Source organism: Pelodiscus sinensis, chromosome 9, assembly GCF_052426305.1.
Source record: "Pelodiscus sinensis isolate ZL-2025 chromosome 9, ASM5242630v1, whole genome shotgun sequence".
Lineage (NCBI taxonomy): Eukaryota > Metazoa > Chordata > Testudines > Trionychidae > Pelodiscus > Pelodiscus sinensis.
This window is the reverse complement of record NC_143060.1, coordinates 5,756,536-5,777,284: the sequence shown is the minus strand read 5'-3', so window position 1 is coordinate 5,777,284 and position 20,749 is coordinate 5,756,536. Positions and strand designations below refer to the sequence as shown.

At 48.9% G+C, this 20,749-nt stretch overlaps 1 protein-coding gene across 2 annotated transcripts in view; it reads left to right on the top strand.

The window, feature by feature from the left end:
* The window catches only part of MOB3C (MOB kinase activator 3C), a 55,580-nt gene extending 35,306 nt beyond the window's left edge, over positions 1–20,274 (top strand). For both annotated transcript variants that reach the window (XM_075935916.2, XM_006111451.5), the window contains one exon: positions 15,298–20,274. In XM_075935916.2, coding sequence (XP_075792031.1) covers positions 15,298–15,327 — 30 coding nt within the window. In that variant the 3' untranslated portion in view covers positions 15,328–20,274. The remainder of the gene's footprint in view (positions 1–15,297) is intronic.
* Positions 20,275–20,749: the final 475 nt, after the last annotated feature.

Below are 20,749 nucleotides of genomic sequence, written 5' to 3'. Positions count from 1 at the left end.
GATGTAAAATCCCATTTAATCAGCAAACTGGTTAAAACATTATATTTAAGCGGTTAACTGCTTAAAAGGGTCAGGTATCTGTGGGGACCTGGCATTATTGCCTCTTTATTAGCTATACCACAACATACACCGCTATGAGCAGGCACTGGCGTACTTTTCACAAGTAATGGAACTCAGGGGGCTTCTGCTGTGAGCCGGGAGATCTGCCCTGGGTTCCTTCTCCAAAACTGCCTTCCTCTGGCCTGTGTGTTGGCTGGCTGCTGCCGTAATCCACCCCAGAGACGGCTGCACTTTGCCAGGGTGGCGCGTAGAAGGCCCAGTCACACGGTGAGATCTAGCTAGTTGTTTCTGTCACGTGCTTTTCTCGGCCACCCGCGTGAAAAATACAGCCGGCCCGTGCCGCCAAGACACCAACCAGAATCCCACGGGCTGGAAGCAGCTGCTGAGCCCTGTGAAAGAGCCTGGCTCACACAGCAGGAGCTGTGTGAAGCTTGTCTCCTCAGAGAGCTGCTCTTTCCCACATCTGGCCCCAAGCACTATTAAAAACCAGGAAGCCGAAGAGGATGAGAGGGGGGAAATGTTGCTATAATAACCCACTTCCCCTTCCCTCTGCTCTTTCCTTGAAGGCACAATGAGTGGAAGTTTCAGTGCTAACATCCTTGCACCGTTTCAATAACTCTTTATTTATGTATGTATGTGTGTGGGGGGGGGGGGGGGGTGATTGCTGGCTGAGTCCCATTGTGAATTGTAAGACCAGCAAAATAATATTTCGGCAGAGGACCTCAATACACAATACTAAGCGGAATGAAATAATCCTGCTTTTCAGAAGGGGGGAAACTGAGGCAGGGGTAGACTAAGGGTGCATCTAGACAGCAGGGTTTTTTTTTTTTAAAAACGTCCGTTTTTCCGAAAAAAACATCACCTACGTCCACACTGCTATTGCATTCTTTCAAAAGAAAATCAAAGCAATGCAGGGTTTTTCCAACATTGGTAAAACTCATTCTACAAGGAAGAATGCCTTTTCTGAAAGAGCCCATTTGGAAAAAGGTGTGTGTGGACGGGGAAGAGGGAGTTTTTTTTCTAAATGAAAGGCCTCCAGGAAAAAGCACAGGTGCCCTGGTGGCCACTCCATCCTCACAGCTGAAATGCAAGATAGCGTCCACGCTGAATGGACGCTCTCTTTCGAAAAAGCAGATTGCTTTTTCGATGCACTTTGTCAGTGTGGACGCTGTCATTCAGAAGAAGTTTTTTCGTAAGATCTCTTCTGGGAACGCTTCCTTCGAAAGAAGCTTGCAGTCTAGCTGTACCCTAAGTGACTTGCCTGAGGTCATACTGCAAGTCAGTAGCAGGGCCTTCAACAGAACTTTCAGGGTCTCGCGCTAACCACTAGACTACAATGCCCCTGCTCCACTCAAGAGACTATTAGTCATCTGGTCTGACCTGTGTAACACAGGACAGATGCCTAACCGTATCCATGGTGACATGGGTTTCTTTCCTGCATACCTTGCATGATGAGGCTCGTATCTAGATATTTGTTGTTGCTCAGTTGAGATATACACCTAAAACACCTTCCTCCAGTCTGTGCTAGCTGCGGCTTCCCAAATCTTGGCCACCACGTTTGTGTGAGGCCTGTTGGAGTCCATTTGCAGGCAGGTGCAAATAAACTAATTCCCGTTTTCTCACCGGATTTAGCCTGGAGAACATTACCGCGGTGAAAACGAATGCAGACGCAGCTGGCTTGGCTCTCAAGGGGTTCTCAAACGTCATGGCACCACGACCCAGTTCCCACCCCTGGAGTGGCGACAGATGCCTGAGCCTGCCCCCCAGCATGCCCTGGCGGGGGGCAAAGCCCACGCTCAACCACTGCAGGTGAAGGGGCCTCGGACTTCAGCTTCAGCCTAGGGATGGAATAGTGTGGTCGGTTAACCGATTCACCAATAAGCAAAAGCTTATAGGTGAAGCTAGACACTACATGCATTCCCCCCACACACACACACCCTGCCAGTAATTTTTTAGCGGGCTGGCCAGCAGCCTGGCTCAGTCCTGGCTTGCTCCAGGCTTGGGACCTACCCCCACTGTCACTCTGCATGTAAAGCGTATTAGGAGCCAAGCAGGCAGGCAGCCCGGCTCAGGCCTGGTCCAGGAGCTCAGACACGCACCCCTTCCCCTCCTGGACAGGGGCTGCAGGCACCCTATGCTGCTGCCTCTCTATCAGAATGTCAGGGGGCTCCTCGGGAGTGGGACCCTAGTGCACTGGCTGCCGGCCCCACCCCAGGGGACTATAGAATAGTCGAGTAACCGATACGAATGCATGAGGTTAATCGACTATTCGGTTAATCTATACGTAACATCTCTACTTCGTCCTGGGCAGCGTGGCTTGGCCCCAGCAAGTCTAAGCCAGCCCTGGCGACCCCATCCCAGGGTGCCCCTACCGCTTGAGAACTGGAGCGCTAAAGCAGCGGGCCAATGAGTGTGCAGCCTGGACAGCGGCGGCCCCTGTTTCCTCTCGCAGACGTGTCGGGCTTTTTCGGTGGCTGGTTGGGGAATGGGAGATCTGCCGAGAGCGGCTGCATCAGGGACCCCTCTCCCCGCTCCTGCTCAGCCAACCTCCCTTTGTGCCCCTCTGGCCCAGTGGCGCAGAGAGAGGAAGAGCCCGCGAGTCCGGAACGTGGCCTTTATTCTTGGCTCTGCTGCTCACTCACTTGTGTGAATCACACGACCTCTCCATAGTTCACTTCCTGTTGCTATAAAGCGGGCCGGATCTATCCGGTTGTTTATATTTCCCTCCCTTGCCCCAAAAAGCCATAGTATCTGAGTGCCTTTTGGTCATTCATGCATCTGTCCTCTGCACACTCCTGTGAGGTAGGCAGCATTACCCTCATTGCACAGAAGAGAAACTGAGGCTACTTTTTTGGAAAAAAACCCTGCAGTCTAGACACAGCCCCAGGCACTCTGGAAGAGCAGGGTCTTGAACTTGTGGCTCTGAGGTTGCAGGCAAGCACCCTCAACCTTCTCCACAATAATGTAGTACAGCGGCTCCCAACCTTTCCGACCCCTATTAAGATTTTACGGACCCCCTGTCACAACTAAACCCTTCCTGCCATACTACTAGCTTTTGAACAGTTAGAGCAGGGTGACCTATTCATGTAACATGATCATGGAACTAAATATTGAGTATATATTTATAATGACACAATATATGAAGATTTATTAATTAAAATTCAGAAGTGTTTTTAGACACTAGAGATGTATTTTAATTTCTATTTTAAATTTTCCGTGGACCCCCTACAGTACCGTCATTGACCACCAGGGGTCTGTGGACCACAGGTTGGGAGCCACTGGTGTAGTGAATTGGCACATGACATGCACTACTGCCCTCTAGTGGATGAAATAGGAATGACTCAGCTGTGGGTCCTTGGCCCTAGAGGGCTGACCTCACCTGTGCTTTGTCAGAGTAAGAGGTGGCAAGTTCTGTTCTTGCTGCTGAAGCTTTGACTGGCCCCCACGTCCCACACCATGGCGTTCACAGATGACCAAGGATTGGTTTCAACGCGCCCCTACCTCCATAGAGTGTCTTGAAATCCTCCTACTAGGGAAGGGCCAAGTCTTGTCTTCTTACTGGCCAGCAGGTCCTTTGGCTAAACATGGCAGCCGTGATCTGTAGGAGGCCCTAACGAAGCCCAGCCACCAGAGAAGGGACCTGGCTGATTCTGAGTGGGAGGGCCGTGCGGCCTAGCACAGGGCTCCCCGGCTGTTCTGTAATGTGAACCAACTTGTAGAGTCTGGCTCCCAGCTACCTCGTTCCCCACTCCGGGCTCTGCCTCCTCTCCTGGTCAGAAGCCTATAAGATCCTTGAGTAAGGGCCTGTCTCTGTTATATTCATAGATCCATTGGCACCGACTTTCCTTCTAGCTGGGAGGGTCTTTGATCCTCCCTCTGTCTGCCCCCAGCCCCACCCTTTCTCCCAAGCCCCTGCCTCTTCCCGGTTCTCCTTTGCCCCTTGTCCTGGTCCCATTCCACCCCTTCCTCCAAGCCCCTGCCTCTTCCCCACCTCCTCCCTCAAGCCTGCCCTGTCTCTGCTCCCCCCGCTCCCAGAGCATCCCAAACACTGCCAAACAGCAGTTTGGGGCAGGCAGGAGGCGCCAGGAGCTGGGAGGAGTTGAGCAGCGGAGCTGCCAGCAAGCACCAGGGACTGGGGGGGAAGGGAACACCCATTAATTTTTCCCCATGGGGGTGCTTCAGCCCCAGAGCACCCTGGGAGTTGGTGCCTAGGCATAGCTCCCAAGGCCAGAAGGGACCATGGTGATTATCTCGTCTGACCCCTAGATCAGGCCAGAGAACTCCCCAAAGTAACAGAGGTTGGTTTGTACAGTGCCTAGCACCACGGGAAAGAAAAGATGGTCCAGTGGCTAGGATACCAACTTAGCATGTAGGAAATCTGGGTTTCCACCAGCCTGTGTGGCCTTTGGCAAGTGCCCTAACCTCTCCGGGCCTCAGCACAGTGGGGAAAACAGCACGGCCCTGCCTCCCGGGGTGCTGTGAGGATAAATGGGGTAAAGATCGCGAGATACTTTGAGATCCACTGATGAAAAGAACTAGCTGAGATCAACACAAATGATGAGGGGTTTGGACCGGGTGCCAGTTTAAACAGACTGGGACTTTTTAGCTTAGAAAAGGGGAGACTAAGGCCAGATATGACAGAGGTCTGTAAAATCATGACAGGTAATGGAGAAAGTGAATAAGGACAAGTTATTTACTTGTTCCCATAACATAAGAACTAGGGGACACCAAATGAAATTAATAGGTAGCAAGGTTAAAACAAACAAAAAGAAATCAACCTGTGGAACTCCTTGCCAGAGGATGTTGGGAAGATCAGGACTTTAACAGGGTTAAAAAAAGAACTAGATACATTCATGGAGGCTAGGTCCATCAATGGCTATTTGCCAGGATGGGAAGGAATGGTGTCCCTAGTCTCTGTTTGTCTGGAAATGGGTGACAGGGGAGGGATCGCTTAATAATTCCCTGTTCTGTTCCCTCCCTCTGGAGCACCTGGCATTGGCCACTGTTGGAAGACAGGACACTGGGATAGATGGACCTTTGATCTGACCCAGTTTGGCTGTTCTTATGTTCTGTGTAGAGATGTGGGGGAGGATATTCGGAGTGTAATGAATGTCTTTTAACCCTTAGAGGCATTACACTGTGCATGGGGGGTGAAGAGAGGAGGATGGGGATAATACACAATGGGGATGAATTTACAGGTAGTGACACAAAGCTGAAGTGAAAATGCAGCCCAGGGGGCTGGGGAAAGCGAGTGAGCAAATAAAGGAAGATCGGGCGAGCTAGGAGAAGAGCATGAAAGAAGAGGCTGTTGATGTACGGATGAAACGTCATTTAAACTATTCATAGGGAGGCTGGCCTTAAACAAACCTCCTGTTTTGCAGCTGGCACTTTGCAGATGCAAACAATTGCTGACGTCGTTTATACCACTGCATGTCAAACCAGTGAACTGCTCCAACTAATTGGGGTCGTTTGACACCAAAGTGAGCTACATGTTGGGGAAAAATTGCATCTGCAGTCATTTGCAGCTGCACTTTCCTGGGAGGGAAATAGAGGCCCCTTGAGAAGGAAGGTAGTGTAGGAAGGCAGTGTGTAGGAAGGTGGTGTTGTTCCTAGGGGAGCAGATCATGGCATTGTTGGCTCTTGGGAAGTGGACTATGGCCTACAGACCTGTTTCGTGTAACAGGAGTTGATGACTTGAATTTACTGCTGATCTAGGCTGGATTCCTTCTGGTGGCCCATGAAAGAAAGGGTTGTACCTGAAGGGTATCATCAGAAGAGTTTGTGGCAATCTTTGTGGCTTCAGGAGGGGGGTGGTTGTTGACAAATATTCAACGTTGCAGCAAACTTTGAAAAAAATCGCTAGTCTCCTTTTATTAAAAAAAAGCCCACCAGGACATGAGAAAAGTCAGATGGATTGAGACTTGGACAGGTCACGACACTTAACGCGGTTCGTATTGTTTACAGCCAATGCCCTGAAATCCCTAGCACCCAAGCCCATGCAAATTAGTCACTAGCGTCACCCATGTGTGGTGTTTCCTTGACATCTGTCTGTTGCCGCTGTGGTTCTTGACTATTTTCCTCTCTCCGTCTTGCTAAGAAAGCGGAGTGGGTGTTTGTTGCTGAGAAGTAGCAAACGAGAGGCTTCTCTCAAGCTTGTTTCTTAGCTTTCAAAATAGGTGGGTGGGAGGAATAATGGAATATCTAGACATCTGACAGGGAAAGGTGAAATCTCAAAGCCCTTGAAGAGGATCAATACATTGGGTTTGTTTTTAAAGGTTGAGAATATCTGGCATCCCCCATTATGTGGCTCCCATGGGCAAACCGGAGACAACAGATGTAACCAGATGTGAGAACTGGTAGCAATGGACGGAGGCGAGCCAATGTAAGAAATTCCCAAAGCACCCTCAAAGAGCAGATCAGAGCAGAGAGGCGTGCATGTGCCTTGAACCCTGGAGGCATGGGCTATTTAGATAAGAACAGCCACACTGGGCCAGACCAAAAGTCCAACTAGCCTAGTGTCCTGTCTGCCCACAGTGGCCAATGCCGGATGCCCCAGAGGGGGTGAACGGAACAGGGAATCAAGTGATCCCTCTCCTGTCACCCATGACCAGCCTCTGAAAAACAGGTTAGGGACACCATCCGTATCCGTCCTGACTAATAAGTTCTGATGGATCTAAAGTCCATGAATGTATCTAGGTTTTTTTTGAACCCTGTTTAAGTCCTGGTCTGCACAACATCCTCTGGCAAGGAGTTCCACAGGTTGACTGTGCGCTGCGTGAAGAAATACTTCCTTTGGTTTCTTTTAAACACACAATGCGGGGAGGGTCCTAGTACAAAAGGGGTCTGGTATCTAGATACTTCCTTCCTGAAGCTAAGAAAGACACATTCACTGTGTCCAGCCCTTCTGCAAGTGAGACGCCTGACTTCAATGGGGTTTCAGTACCTTACACTATAGGCCTTAACTTTGCTCAGGTAGCCCCCTGCAACTGTTACTTGCTTCTGGCCTACCATTTGAGAGACTGCCCCTTCTGCAGACCGGTCTGGAAGGGCTACTTGGGCCTTCCTGACACTGTACTACCCTTAGGAGAGGGTAGAGACCCTGGCTCAGTGACCATCAGCTGGTTCTGAGGTGCCACCTTCCTTAGGGATACCAACGTTCTAATCCCACAACACCGTACACTCCTGCCCCGCCCCCTCCCTAAGGCCCCGCCCCTTCTCTGAAGCCCCGCCCCATGCTCACTCCATCCCCACATCTCCTGTTGCTCGCTCTCCCCCACCCTCGCTCCCTTTCACTGGGTTGGAGCAGGACAGTGGGTGCGGTAAGGGGGGAGGAATCCGTGTGGGGTGTGGGCTCTGGGGTGGGGCCGGGAACAAGAGGTTTGGGGTGCAGGAAGAGGCTCCGGGCTAGGTGAGGGTGGTGGGGGATGGAGGCTCCGGCTAGGAGTGTGAGCTCTGCGTGGGGCCGGAAGTGAAGAGTTCAGGGTGGGTGAGAGGGCTCTGGGGTAGGTGGATGAGATGCGGGTGGGGAGGGCTTAAGCTGGCCTATGGGCTTTGGGGTGGGGCTGAGTACGAGGGGTTTCGGGTGCAGGTGAGGCCACAGGGCTGGGCAGAGGGTTGGGATGTGTGGGGGGGGCATGCAGGCTCCAGGATGGAAAGTGGGTGTGGGAGGGGACTCTGGGCTGGGGCAGAGGGTTGGGGTGCAGGAGGGGGTTTGAGGGCAGAGTCCCAGCAGTGCTTACCACGGCTCCTAGGAAGCAGCCCCCAGGTCCCTGTGCACAGGAAGGCTCCGCACGCTGTCCTGGCACCTGCAGGCGCCCCAATCACAGCTCCCATTGGTCACGGTTCCCACCCAATGGGAGCTGCAGAGTCGGCACTTGGGGGGGCACCATCAAACTTGCGGCGGGGAGCAACCTGAGTTCTGTTGAGCTGGGAGTCTGGGGATTTTTCCCTCTCTCCCCCTGCACCACTTATGTGCGCTTGCTCATGGGGAAAACTATTCCGCGACAGCAGCATTTCACTTCCATTTCACAGAGGGTGGGGAAGGGGAAGCGCTTTGAGGCTGAAATTGGATTTTATGGATTCTAGCTTCTTACGGCCTCCCTGATGATATCGCCAAGGCAACGCTTAAAGGGGCGTGGCGCTGTTCTGTTTTCTTGCCCAACTCTTGCTTCTGCGCTATCCTCCTTTCATTCCTGAATCTTTCAGAGTGTCTTAAGTCAAACCCCATTTGGAAATGAAATAAAACCCTCTAGCACATTTACTAATTCCTCTCAACTCTGCGCCTGGCTGATTGGGAACCAGGGAAAAATCAGAAACTTTCTTTCCTGCAGCAGAATGATTTACTCAACCTGTTGGGCCATATCGTGAGCTGGTATAAATCTGCAATCCTCAAAGCTCCCTTAAAGCCAACAGATGATACTGTGTTGATTGTCACGGCTGAGAATCCAGCCCAGTGAATCTAGCTGGCATTGCAAGACAGATGTATTGCAAGGAGAACATTTCATTTGCCTGAATCGAGTTTGCTTTCTACAGGGGATCTGTCTTTGTCTTTTCCTGTGTACAACCCCTTAGGACTCCCAGTGTTTATGCATGAAGCATATGAAACAAGCATACACTGTGAGAAAAGAGGGAATATAGAACAATCAGGCTTCTGGTTTGGGGGACTAAGTCGTGCTAGGAGCCTACGTTTGCGGCTCTCTTATTTCCCGTCCTCCCCCAGTGGCGAGAGTAGATCACGTAAAGAAGTTTGAGTTTGCAACTGCCTTGGAGCTAATCGCTTTGGCTGTTTAGCTTCAGCTGGAAAGAGATTGTGGTTAGAACCAGCGACTGTGTGTTGACCCTGCAAGGAGGACTTCGCTTTTGTTGTGTGCATTTCGAGATGCGCGATATAAGAAGCCATTCCCACTGTGGAGGCAGCATCTTCCTGGTCCCTACAACACTGCATCATTTCTGCAGTGTGGAACTGGGCCTTTAAGGGAGTAAAGCATCTTGGGATGTCCGGTTTAGCTATCTCGGCTATTGTTACCCAGAACAGGCTTGGCTGGTTAATGGCTGCTTAATGGAGTAAACCAAAGGGTAGTCTTCAGTTAGCAAGGCAGTAGTTGTATCATAGGAACATAGCAGTTGCCATACTAGACAAGAGCTAATGCCCTGTCTGCTCGATTGGAAGGCATTAGTTCTATTCTAGAATACAGGGGCTGACTAGCAGCAGGTTTAAAACAAACCAAAGGAAGTTTTTCTTCACTCAGCGCACAGTCAACCTGTGGAACTCCTTGCCAGAGGATGCGGTGAAGGCTAGGACATTAACAGGGTTCAAAAAAGAGCTAGATAGATTCATGGAGGTTAGGTCCATCAATGGCTATTAGCCAGGATGGGTAGGAATGGTGTCCCTAGCCTCTGTTTGCCTGGAAATGGATGACAGGAGAGGGATCATGTGAGAATTACCTGTTGTGTTCCCAACCTCTGGAGCATCTGGGATTGGCCACTGTTGGCAGACAGGATACTGGGCTAGATGGGCCATTGGTCTGACCATTCTTATGTTCTTGTGCAGTTGCATTCTGGCTTATTTACCCTCTTAGGCCTGGTATCCACTAGGACCTTAATCCAAAATAACCCCCCCAAGGTCGAATTTGTAAGCAATGTGTCCACGCTACCACGCCCATTATTCTGGAATAAGGGGCTGCGGAATTCAAACTCTGTCGTCCTGCCCTTCATGAGGAATAATGCGATTCCCAAACTTGTAAGTCTGAAATAACGTTAGTGTGGATGTTCTGGTGCTGTTAATTTGAAAAAATAGGCCTCCAGGACGCCTCCCACAGTTCCCCCAGAGCGCTTCCTGGAGCTCTGAGTCTGAGGTAACGCGTCCACATTAACAGAGCCTGCCTTGGACAACATTCAATTCTTCCCCCTAGTGAGGACACAGACGTTCGAATGTATAAAATCAGGTGCCCAGAAGCTGAACTTAGTAAATTCGAAATAATCTCCTAGTGTAGACAGGGCCTTAGAGAGTTGTGCCCACTCATTGTGCTTTTCTAGAGCGGGCCCTTTAAATTTGGCACACAAATAGCTGCCATTGTAAAGCAGCCATTTTGCAACTGGCTGCCTTGAACAGCTAGATTAGCCAGACACTTTTCCCTCCACCTTGGTTTAGTAGTCATGATACTTACGGACGTTTTCTTAAAACCCCATTTCCGGGAGTCATGTGCTTATGTGAAAGTCTCTCCTCTTTTTTTAAAGTCACATTCATACTAGCCCTCCTGGTTGTGGAGAAAAGCGTGAAAACATGACACCTAACAGCTCAAAATGTAAATTTTTAAAAAGAGATTATTAGTGTTTTAAATCTCATGATTTGTAAAAAAGTCTCCTTTTGTGGTGGGACTGGCTTCTGATTTTGAACTACATGGGGTGGCATTGCCACACAGATGGCTTGTAAAAAATCCACTGATCATCCTGTGATAATATTTAGCAGCACGGAGTGACTTCTAGGGACACGGTGGCATTTAGCCTTTTTCAGAAAGTGGTCCCCGATATCACAGTTGCCCCTCAGTCTTTCTTTCTGTCCTTGTGATTCTTACAATCATACAATCTTCTCTTTTTCTTTAAAATGTATTTTCCCTGCTGTCTTGTTCTTTTGTTTTAGGCTCATCTGCACAGGGGAGACTGTGAAACTGTTTTGTTGGTAAAAGGGAAGACATCAAATATCTTTTTCTCTAATCTTAGGATGCGTCCAGATTACATGGCTCCGTCGAAGGAGCCATGTAAAGTAGTTTACTCGGCATAGTCAAAGAAGCTGTTAAAATAAAAATGGCCGCCGCACTGTGCCGACAATCAGCTAATCTGGCACAGTGCAGCAGTCTAGACGTGGCGCGATTGACAAGGGAAGCCTTTGTCGACCGCTCCGGTATGCCTCAGTTTATGCCTTCCTTTGTCGACTGCACTGTGTCTAGACTGCCGCGCCGTGCTGGATCAGCTGACTGTCGGCACAGCGCAGCGACCATTTTTATTTTAATGAAGCTGGGATTATTTAAATCCCCGCTTCTTTGACTATGCCAAGTAAACTACTTTACATGGCTCTGTCAACGGAGCCATGTAGTCTAGACGCAGCCTTAGGCTTTATAATTTTAGCGTTTTTTTTTTATTTTTCATAGAATCGTAGAATCCTAGAGTTGGAAGAGACCTCAGGAGACTGAGTCCAACATTCTGCCCAAAGCAGGACCAACCCTAACTAAATAATCTCAGCCAGGGCTTTGTCAAGCTGGGGCTTAAAAACCTCTAGGGATGGAGATTCCACCCCCTCCGTAGGGAACCCATCCCAGGGCTTCCCCACCCTCCTAGGGAAACAGTTTTCCTAAGATCCAACCTAGACTTCCCCCACTGCAACTTGAGACCATTGCTCCTTGTTCTGCCATCTAGTAAGGCCCCTTTAAGAATGAATTGAGAACCTTCATTCTGAAAATGTCTTCTCTTCTGTGATTATTAAATAACATTCTGAAATGACAATTTAATGCCTGTGCGTGCCCACTATATAAATAACATTTCTTCTAGCTTAATAATGACCTTATTTTAATGACAATAGACCTCTAGCAAATAATTAGCTCTCCATGATCAGCATTTATTTCCTAAAAGGAGCAACTCTGCATACTGATTTTTCTTTTCCCCCAAGCGATATATTTTGTAGCGCTAATTAGCAGCCCAGCTCTGAGGTCTGTCTTAGCAGTGATATCCTTCTGGGCTGCTTCTTAAAGAAGGCAAATTGTGAGCTTGCTAAATATGTATTTTATGATCACTTTAACAACTGGATTTGGTCATGAGGCAAAGCTGCCCGGTCCCTCCTTAGTATCTAAAGGTGTTCAGTCCTGCGTCTCACCGATCAAACCCCTCTCCTTCCCCTGGGGACCAGAACTAGCTCTCAACTAGTCCCCAATCTCCTACCAAAGCCCTGTTCTAGCTGCTTCCAACTCGCAGTCCTCCGGTCCCAGCTGTTGTCCTGTTGGAAACTGTGTAGCACTTGGAGAGAGAGAAGATCAATGCCCGGTTGATTATAAAAGTTCACCAGCCTGCCACTGAGATTGAAAGGTTGTGCGTGTAGGACGTAGACAAAAACTATGCATCACAATGCAACAGTGGTTTGGAAGGAGCAGCATAGGTTTAACAGTAATTCACATTTACAAAGGGACCTTCCATCCCAAAGTTGCCTCCTGCACCACTAGGGTAGCAAGTGTAAAAAATCGGGATGATAGTGGAAGGTAATAGGCCCCTATATATATGACAAAACCCCAAAAGGGACTGTCCCTAAAAAATCAGGGCATCTGGTTACCGTAGGCACCACAGCTGTCCAGATGCTTCTGAGTCCACTACAGTAGCCAATCAGTGCACAATTCAGATTAAACTCAATGGAAACACTCTTGTTGATGTCAACTGGATTTGGACCCTGTCCCTTCATGAGCTGTACCCAAGTGGAGGAAAAGGAAATTTTTGTATATGGACAGCACGGCAAACCCTTGTCTTATGAAAACATGTTAGGGGATCTTTGGTGCCCGCTGATCTAGACAGTTTTTGCAGTATTGTCCAAGAAACGCTCAGTGTGAACCGCATGCTCCATGTCTAAACATTTCCACTCCAGCTGATTTTAATTGATCTGGAAGGCAGCTGCCCGCTTGCAAGAGGAACCCAGCGCTGGGTACATGGGGATTTGAAAGGCCTGATCCAAAGCCAATTGATGTCCATGAAAAGAGACTCAGGCCTGGTCTACATTGGAGTGGAAGGTTGACCTAAGATACACAACTCCAGCTATGTTAATTGGAGTTGACGTATCTTAAATCGCCATCCACACAGCAGCAGGTCAACGAGAACAAATGTTCCTGTCGGCTTCCCTTACTCCTTGCAAGGAGCAGGAGTACTGGCATTGACGGGGGTGCCCTCTGAGTTTGATTTAGCAGGTCTTCACTAGACCTGCTAAATCAAACCCCAGAAGATCAATCACGGCAGCACTGGTATTTCCCATAGTGTAGACATGCCCTCGTTCATTTCAGTGGGCATTAGCTCAGGGATTATGCTATTTGGAGCAGGAGCTTGGTTATTTGTTCAGCACAGTCTATGCCTCATGAACAATTGCAAGGCTATAAAGATTCTAAACATTAAAGCTGTGATTCAGTGACACAATTAAGCACGTGCATATGTCTCCTATCTAAACACATGCATCCTAAAGGGACTTCATTTCTTTGCTATGTTAAGGAAGAAATAAGGTACTTAAGCAGTACTCACTCCTCTTTCTTATTGTACCAGAAATTAGGGGTCACTGCTGTCTTCTTAGGGCTAGATTTTCACAGCCTTTTTCAGATCAAGAAGCAAGGTACTTTACAGGTGATCCAAGTGAGCCATCTGCTGTAATTTAATGTGAAGGAAAGTATGAGAATGTGCCTCACAGAAAAACAACAACCCAAACTGTTTGCATTGAGATTTTTTTTTTTCCTCCTCAGAACTTTTATTTCAAAACTAAATAAGGGGATTTTGGTTAGATGGCTAGACTGTTGGGCCCAACGGGTAGTGATCAATGGCTCGATGTCAGGTTGGGGGTCGGTTTCTAGCAGAATGCCCCAAGGATCTGTTCTAGGACCGGTTTTGTTCAGCATCTTTATTAATGACCTAGATGAGGGGATGGATTGCACCCTCAGCAAGTTTGCGGATGACACTAAGCTAAAGGGGGAGGTAGATACACTGGAGGGCAGGGATAGGGTCCAGAGTGACCAAGACAGATTAGAGCAGGGGTGTCCAAACTTTTTTCAAAGAGGGCCAGATTTGAAGAAGTGAACATGCGTGAGGGCCGTCCCGCACTCTCATCCCCAAGGCGGAGGGCCCGCAGGGTCGGAGGCGGGCGGAGAGCGCAGGGCACGCCGGCCTCACGGCGGCCCGGGGGCAGGGCGAACCCGCAGCCGAGCGGGGGAGCGGGGCTGCGGACATGCCCTACAGGGCAGGCTCTAGGACCGCGGAGACCATGGGCGGCGGCGGCGGTGGCGCGGCCGGAAGTGGCGCACTGGGTGCGCCAGTTCAAAAGAGCGCCGGGGAGCCAGGAGAGGGGGAGGAAGCGGGGGCCGTATTAAATCGGAACACGGGCCGCAATTGGCCCGAGGGTTGGACTTTGGACATGCCTGGATTAGAGGATTGAGCCCAAAAAAATCTGATGAGGTTCAACAAGGACAAGTGTAGAGTCCTGCACTTGGGACAGAAGAATCCCAAACATTGTTACAGGCTGGGGACTGAATGGCTAAGTAGCAGTTCTACAGAAAAGGACCTGGGGATTACAGTGGATTAGAAGCTGGATATGAGTCAACAGTGCGCCTTGTAGCCAAAAAGGCTATTGGCATATTAGGTTGCATTAGGAGAAGCATTGCCAGTAGAGCTAGAGAGTTATTCCCCTTTAGTCGGCATTGGTGAGGCCACACCTGGAGTATTGTGTCCAGTTCTGGGCCCCCCACTATAGAAAGGATGTGGACACATTGGAGAGGGTCCAGTGGAGGGCGACCAAAATGATTAGGGGTCTGGAGCACATGACCTATGAGGAAAGACTGAGGGATTTGGGCTTGTTTAGTCTGCAGAAGAGAAGAGTGAGGGGGGATTTGATAGCAGCCTTCAACTTCCTGAAGAGAGGTTCCAAAGAGGATACAGAAAGGCTGTTCACAGTAGTGAGGGATGGCAGAACGAGGAGCAATCGTCTCACGTTACAGTGGGAGAGGCCTAGGTTGGATGTTAGGAAAAACTATTTCCCTAGGAGGGTAGTGATGTATTGGAATGGGTTCCCTAGGGAGCGGGTGGAATAGAGGTTTTTAAGTCTCGGCTTGACAAAGCCCTGGCTGGGATGATTTAGTTGGGATTGGTCCTGCCTTGGGCAGGTGGCTGGACTTCATGACCTCCTAAGGTCTCTTCCTGCTCGATGATTCTAAATCATCCGAAATAGGCACACAAGAGGCCTGAATGAACTTGCATGAATGGGGTTAGTTTTGCAAGCTGTTTCAGTTCTTATCTCCTTGAAATGTAATCCCATCAGCAAGCCAGAGAGAGCAGGCTGAGTGTGAGCTGACCTCTGGTGAGAAATGCCAGCGCGGCAGCATTGGGGAATGCAGGGCTCCATTAGCAGGAAGTTTCCAGACGGCGCTTCATCCTAGCAGATCTGCCAAACGGGCTGTCCTTCTGCCTTAATAAATCACCTTGTGTTGTGTGTTCTTTTCATTTTCCATGCAGAAGGAAATGACGGAGAGGATTTGCCACTGAGACGAGAAGTTCGTCTGCCTCGCACTTGCCACGGGATGGAAACGCAGAAGGATGAACTATCTGACTCCACGGTCTTGCGGTGGAAATTTGAAACGCACAGAAACATGCACTCGGCTCTAGCGCCTTTTTTGGGCCGGGGTGACAACTTAAACTTCCAGACAAGTTTTGAACAGGATTCATATCCCAGTGGATTCTTTGTTTAGAAGCCATTGGCGAGTGCAGGGATAGGACAAGGATGGGGTATTTTGAATACATGCCGACAGATTTCATTCTCCTCTCCACAAGCTCTCCTTGCCGGTTTCTTTATTCCCCTCAATCCCATTCCCACAGCCCCAGCCCACCTGGTGTGTCCTCGGCTCTGTGGATCTCCATGAACGATGGCACTGATCGCTGGGGGTGAAATCCCTAGCTAAACGCTCCAGTGAGGACTTCTGCTTCACGCCTATTGCCTCAGTTCCCCCCACCCGAGTGTCCTGTCCGAGCACTGAACTCACTGTAAGAGCCGGATTGAGTGGAGCTGGTCTCTTCTTTGGCTGACTCGCAGACCTGGTCGCGAACAGAGCGAGGACACCTCCAGGGCATTATAAAACCCTTCTCCGGGTGTCAAAGCCACATAGCAGCCTGATGTGTCCTTTGGCGCCGGATGGATTCGTGGCATGGATTTGTTAATTGCTTGACATAAAGAAACTCTCTTCTTCCAGTCTTGTGCAGCCTCCAACTTTCCCAATAACTGTGGTCCTCACAGGAGGGCAGGGCTGGCCCACAACATTTTGGCACCTGAGGTGGGGAGCTCAAATGATGCCCCCATGCTCCCTCGCTTGGGCCAAAATTTTGATTTCCTCTCACCTTTTCTCCTGCCTGCCTGTTGTGTCTCTTGTGCCCTCCTTCCTCCAACACAGCACTCCACCATCTCGGTGCATCTGGAGCAGAGAGAATACATCTGCACCAGCCTCAGACACAATTTTCTACACTCTGGGTCCTAGTGGTGCCTCTCCACAATCTGGCACCTGAGGCGGCCGCCTCAGTTCGCCTCATGGTAAGGCCAGCCCTGCAGGAGGGGCGAACAGACTTGCTATGTCCCTGAGCACGTTAGGGGGTATACCTGGCTCTGTAATCCTGGAAGGGGTGGGGCCGGGGCAGCCAGCCCTCTGTGCCACCCGGAGCTCTCCATGCAGTGCTCCAGCGGTGATTTAAAGGGCCTAGGACTCCCAGCCACCACCGGGCCCCAGGGCAACTACCCTCTTTGCACCCCTCTCCCCTCCCCCCTGTGCTGTGAGCAGACGTGGGTCCCCAGGAACCAGTCTGGAATGAAGACCCCAGCAATGCTGACTAGAGCACTTTGCTGATAATCTCCCCTGCGGCTTCTCCTTCTCCTCGTAAGTCATTAATAGACTATTTCCAGAGCCTCCCGTGCTGCTTTGATTTTCAAACGGAGCCTTGACAAGTCTCTCTCTTCAGGGTAATGGGTCCCCAAAGACTAGTGCTTTGATTCCTCTGTCAGTTTTCCCCCTGCGTGTTGAAGGAGAGCTACGTTTTTACCAGCGAGTGTAAAAAAAAAAAAAAAAATCACATCTCTGTGGTCCCCATTAGTTCTTCCTCAATAATGGCAGCATCTAATTGGCTCACTTTGCAGGTCAACTCTTCCTTTCTCCCCTCTTCCCAAACTACCCTTCATGACACAACTTGCAAGCAAAGCTCGGTTTCCGCCAATCAAACTGTGGGCCTGCCCCGATTCCAAGCACTGAGGCACAACTGGGTTTGGATAGTGCACGGGTTCAGGTAATGTAGGGATAACCAGGAGTTTATTCTCTTGGGATTGTGGCTGGGTCCCAGATGTGAGGAAGGCTCCTCTTGTACCCTTGCACGCTTGTGCACTAGCAGCTCGGATCCTGACACTGGGAAGGAGCTAAATAGCTCACTTCCTAGAAGCATAGAGAAGCTGATGAAGGCCTAGCTAGGAAAGGCAGCTGAAGCCCCGCCCCTTCCACCTAAAGCCACACCCCTTCCCGGAGACCATGCCCCTTCACAACCTTTTCCCCCGCCTCCGAGCCAACCCTTCCCAACCCTAGTTGAGGGAGGGGGCTGCCCTGTGGCATGGCCCCAACCTTCCCCAACCACCGGGAAGACAGGCAACTAGGATGTGTAGGTAATTTTGGGAAAGGCAATACCTTCCCTTGCCTGCATTTCGCGCTGCCCATGTGGAGAAGCATATGGAAAAAAGCACCAAGAATCGTATTCCCCCTGCACCTTCTCTTCCCCCGCCAGCTTCAGCCATGCAAAGGGGAGCTGCAAAGATCAAACTGAGGTGCTCTTTCTCTGAATACAGAGCCGGGGAGGGATCGAATCCCAGCCTTTGTGAATTCCTTTAGCTCGGCTATGGTTCCTGTGCTTAATTAAAACTCCTGGGACCTTGTTTCTCGTCCCAGTGACACCAGGGGATGAATTTCACCCCTGCACATCCTGGTATGGCTGGCGGGGGGGGGGGGGTCACTGAGAGCTCTTCCTCGCAAATGAGGAAGGTTGGCTGCAAAGAAAACCACGTAACGGGGCTGGCTGATGCACAGCTGATGGGGTTTGCAGGAGGGAAGGTGAGCGGGAGTGAGAGAACTGGAGTCAGTTTGACTAGAGCAGGTCAATACGGAGTTGAAACAGCTCCGCATCAAACACCGCTTGTTCCTCAAAATGAAAATTACTGCAGGAATGATTTCTTTGCCCCAGTAACCAAACATTTTGGCCAAATCCTCCCATATCTTCACTTTTTCCACCAAAGGTTTTTCAGGGTTGTTGGCTTTTTCATCTAGCGAAGGTGTAATAAGAGCCAATGTGTGCACGTATTTTAGTTGTACCTCTGGACACTTGGCTCCATTCAGCTGAAGAAGCGGGCTGTGCCCACGAAAGCTCCTGATTCCATCTACATGTTTTGTTAGTCTCTAAGGTGCTGCTAGACTATTCGTTGTTTTTTAACGTGTGGAAGTTGACATGAGGCAACTTCCGACTGGAAATAAGGTGTATCTCCTCAACAGTAAGCATCACTAGCCATTGGACTAGCTTATTAAGGTGTATCCAAGACAATGCTAAACCAAGAGGGGCGGCCTTTCTCAAAAAGCTGCTGTGGTTCACACAGGAATTATTTCAGGGGCGTTCTAGGGCCTTTGTTATTCAGAGTGGTCCCTTTTGGGCTTTGAACCTGCCCCTCTAATTTGGGGATTGGTTGTCTGGTTTATTTTATTTTTGGCCAAAACTCGAAAACCGTGTAAGGAAAATAGAGAGGAAAAGAACATTTTTCATCCGAACAAAAACTGCACCCCATTAATTCTGGTTCTGAGTGTTGGGGTTCAGAATCAGTGAGTTGGGGAGTGGGGTTGCGCAGAGCCCCAAAACTGAAATCAAAATGCAGTCCAACGGCTGATTTTGTTCATCTGATTTTGGCATGAAACCGGATGAAGCTGCGAGTCCTCTTGTATCTCCTTCAGCTCCCTCAAAACTGGGCCCGGTTCCCCCCCAGAGCTTTATAAACTGTGCAAACCAGGGCTGCATTTCAATCTGTGATGTCTACGAGTTTCGAGGGCTGGTCCCACCTCACGTTTGTGTTCCAAGCCTCTATCAAAACTCCAATACTAGGTAGCTACAGGTGGTGTCAAGTTTTGCATCAAGTTTCACACTGCTCTTTTCTCAGAGTTAACAATTGAGTAGCTTTTGGTTTCAGGTCCAAATTCACTGCTGGGGCAATGCCACTGAATTTGCTGAATGTGGCCCGTTTTTGGGTAAAGGATCATTAATTTGTTTACAGTTGCAATAAAATATCGCCATCCCCATCCCTACCTTTTCAGTGCCATGCAATTCCTGCGGACTTGTGTGGTTAAAACCCCATGTAGCACTTTTAAACATAGCTGTTACAGTCATGCCTCTCCCTTCTGCCGTGCTAACGAACCTACCAGTAGCTGCTTCCTTACAGGGAGCATTTTTCAAGGAGCAAGATCTCCCCTCTTATCTCTCAGTGAAGGTATCAATCTGAGCCATTCTAAATGGGTCTTGGAGCGTCATGAATAGGTGGCCTTGGTGACCAGTCAGACCAGTATCATTTCTTGCAGATGTTGTCATGGTTTCTTCTCCCTTTGTGTATATAAATAAACCCTTCCTTTGTAATGTTCTATGGAGGACTTCAGGCAAAAAAAAAGGAAGGATGGAGGATTTACAGAAAGGAACCAAACAGTGTGGCACCGATTGATGATTTATCTTCCTGTTCCGGCTTTTGGAAGGCAAACAGCAAGCGGCGTGTCGGAGGGACAGTTCACCAGAGAAATGGGAGTTCTGTGTTGTTTCGAACTCTCTGGGAATGTTCCGTCACAGGAATGTTCTTTGCTCTAAAGATTCAAATTCCATGATAAGCCCCACATCATGGTACAAAGTGAAGGCAGGAAATCAAAATGGGAAGACCCGATCAATAGCTTCCGATACACTCTCGGCTTTGAATGCCTCAGACACAATTGCTGAATATTGTCTCCTTATCGGAATCAGATCATGATTGTTGTTGGATCTTCCTGTTTAAACTCTGATGCGCTTTAAGATCATACGTTAGAAATATCCTTTCACATTCTTGTATTACTATTACTAACTAAACTAGCGCTGGCCTTTGGACCAGAGATGAAGTGATTTTTTTTGTTTTTTGTTTTTTTGTTTGTTGTGTATCAAATCTGAGCCATGGTAGAGTTAAGTGTATGTTCTGGCCTTTCTCTGGAGAGGTTTTGTATGTTCCATGACGTCAATATTTAAATCGTGTGCTGTTTTGTTTTTTTTTTGCTTATGAAATTGAAATGTTAAAGCCAGTATTCAAGTGCATCCACAGATTTTTTGTGTGTTCACTGTTTTAATTTTATTTTTTAAATCTCATTTACCAGATGTGTATTTTTTACAGAGAAACAAAAAAATAAAAAAAAAAAGCAAAAAGTGGGAGGAGGGAGAAATACCACTCCAATATTTTACGTGTAAAATAACTGATCAAATTCCAAATGTTCTCATTTTGTTACTAATTAAAGAAACAGAAACAAATCGGCATTTTTTAGTTTTCACTGGTATCTTGGAGCAATCGGAGACCGAAACTGGAATAATGGTAATAATGGACCTTCCTGGTGCCATTGATTTCAGTGAGCTTGGCATCGGTCTGGCTCGGAAAAGCGGTACAAAAAAAGACAACCCCCAAATGACTGCCGATAATTGGCTGGGAGTGTTAAAATGGAAAATTAGTCCATCACGCAAAGGGAAGATTCAAGGTTCCAGTCTTGCAGATGCTCAGGTACATGCCCAACTTTAAATATGTGAATAATCCCATCATCTTCATGAGAACTACTCATGTGCTTAATTACTCACATGAGTAAGTGTTTGCAGGATTGTGGGTAGAGAGCCTCACCTGTTCTTCTTTATT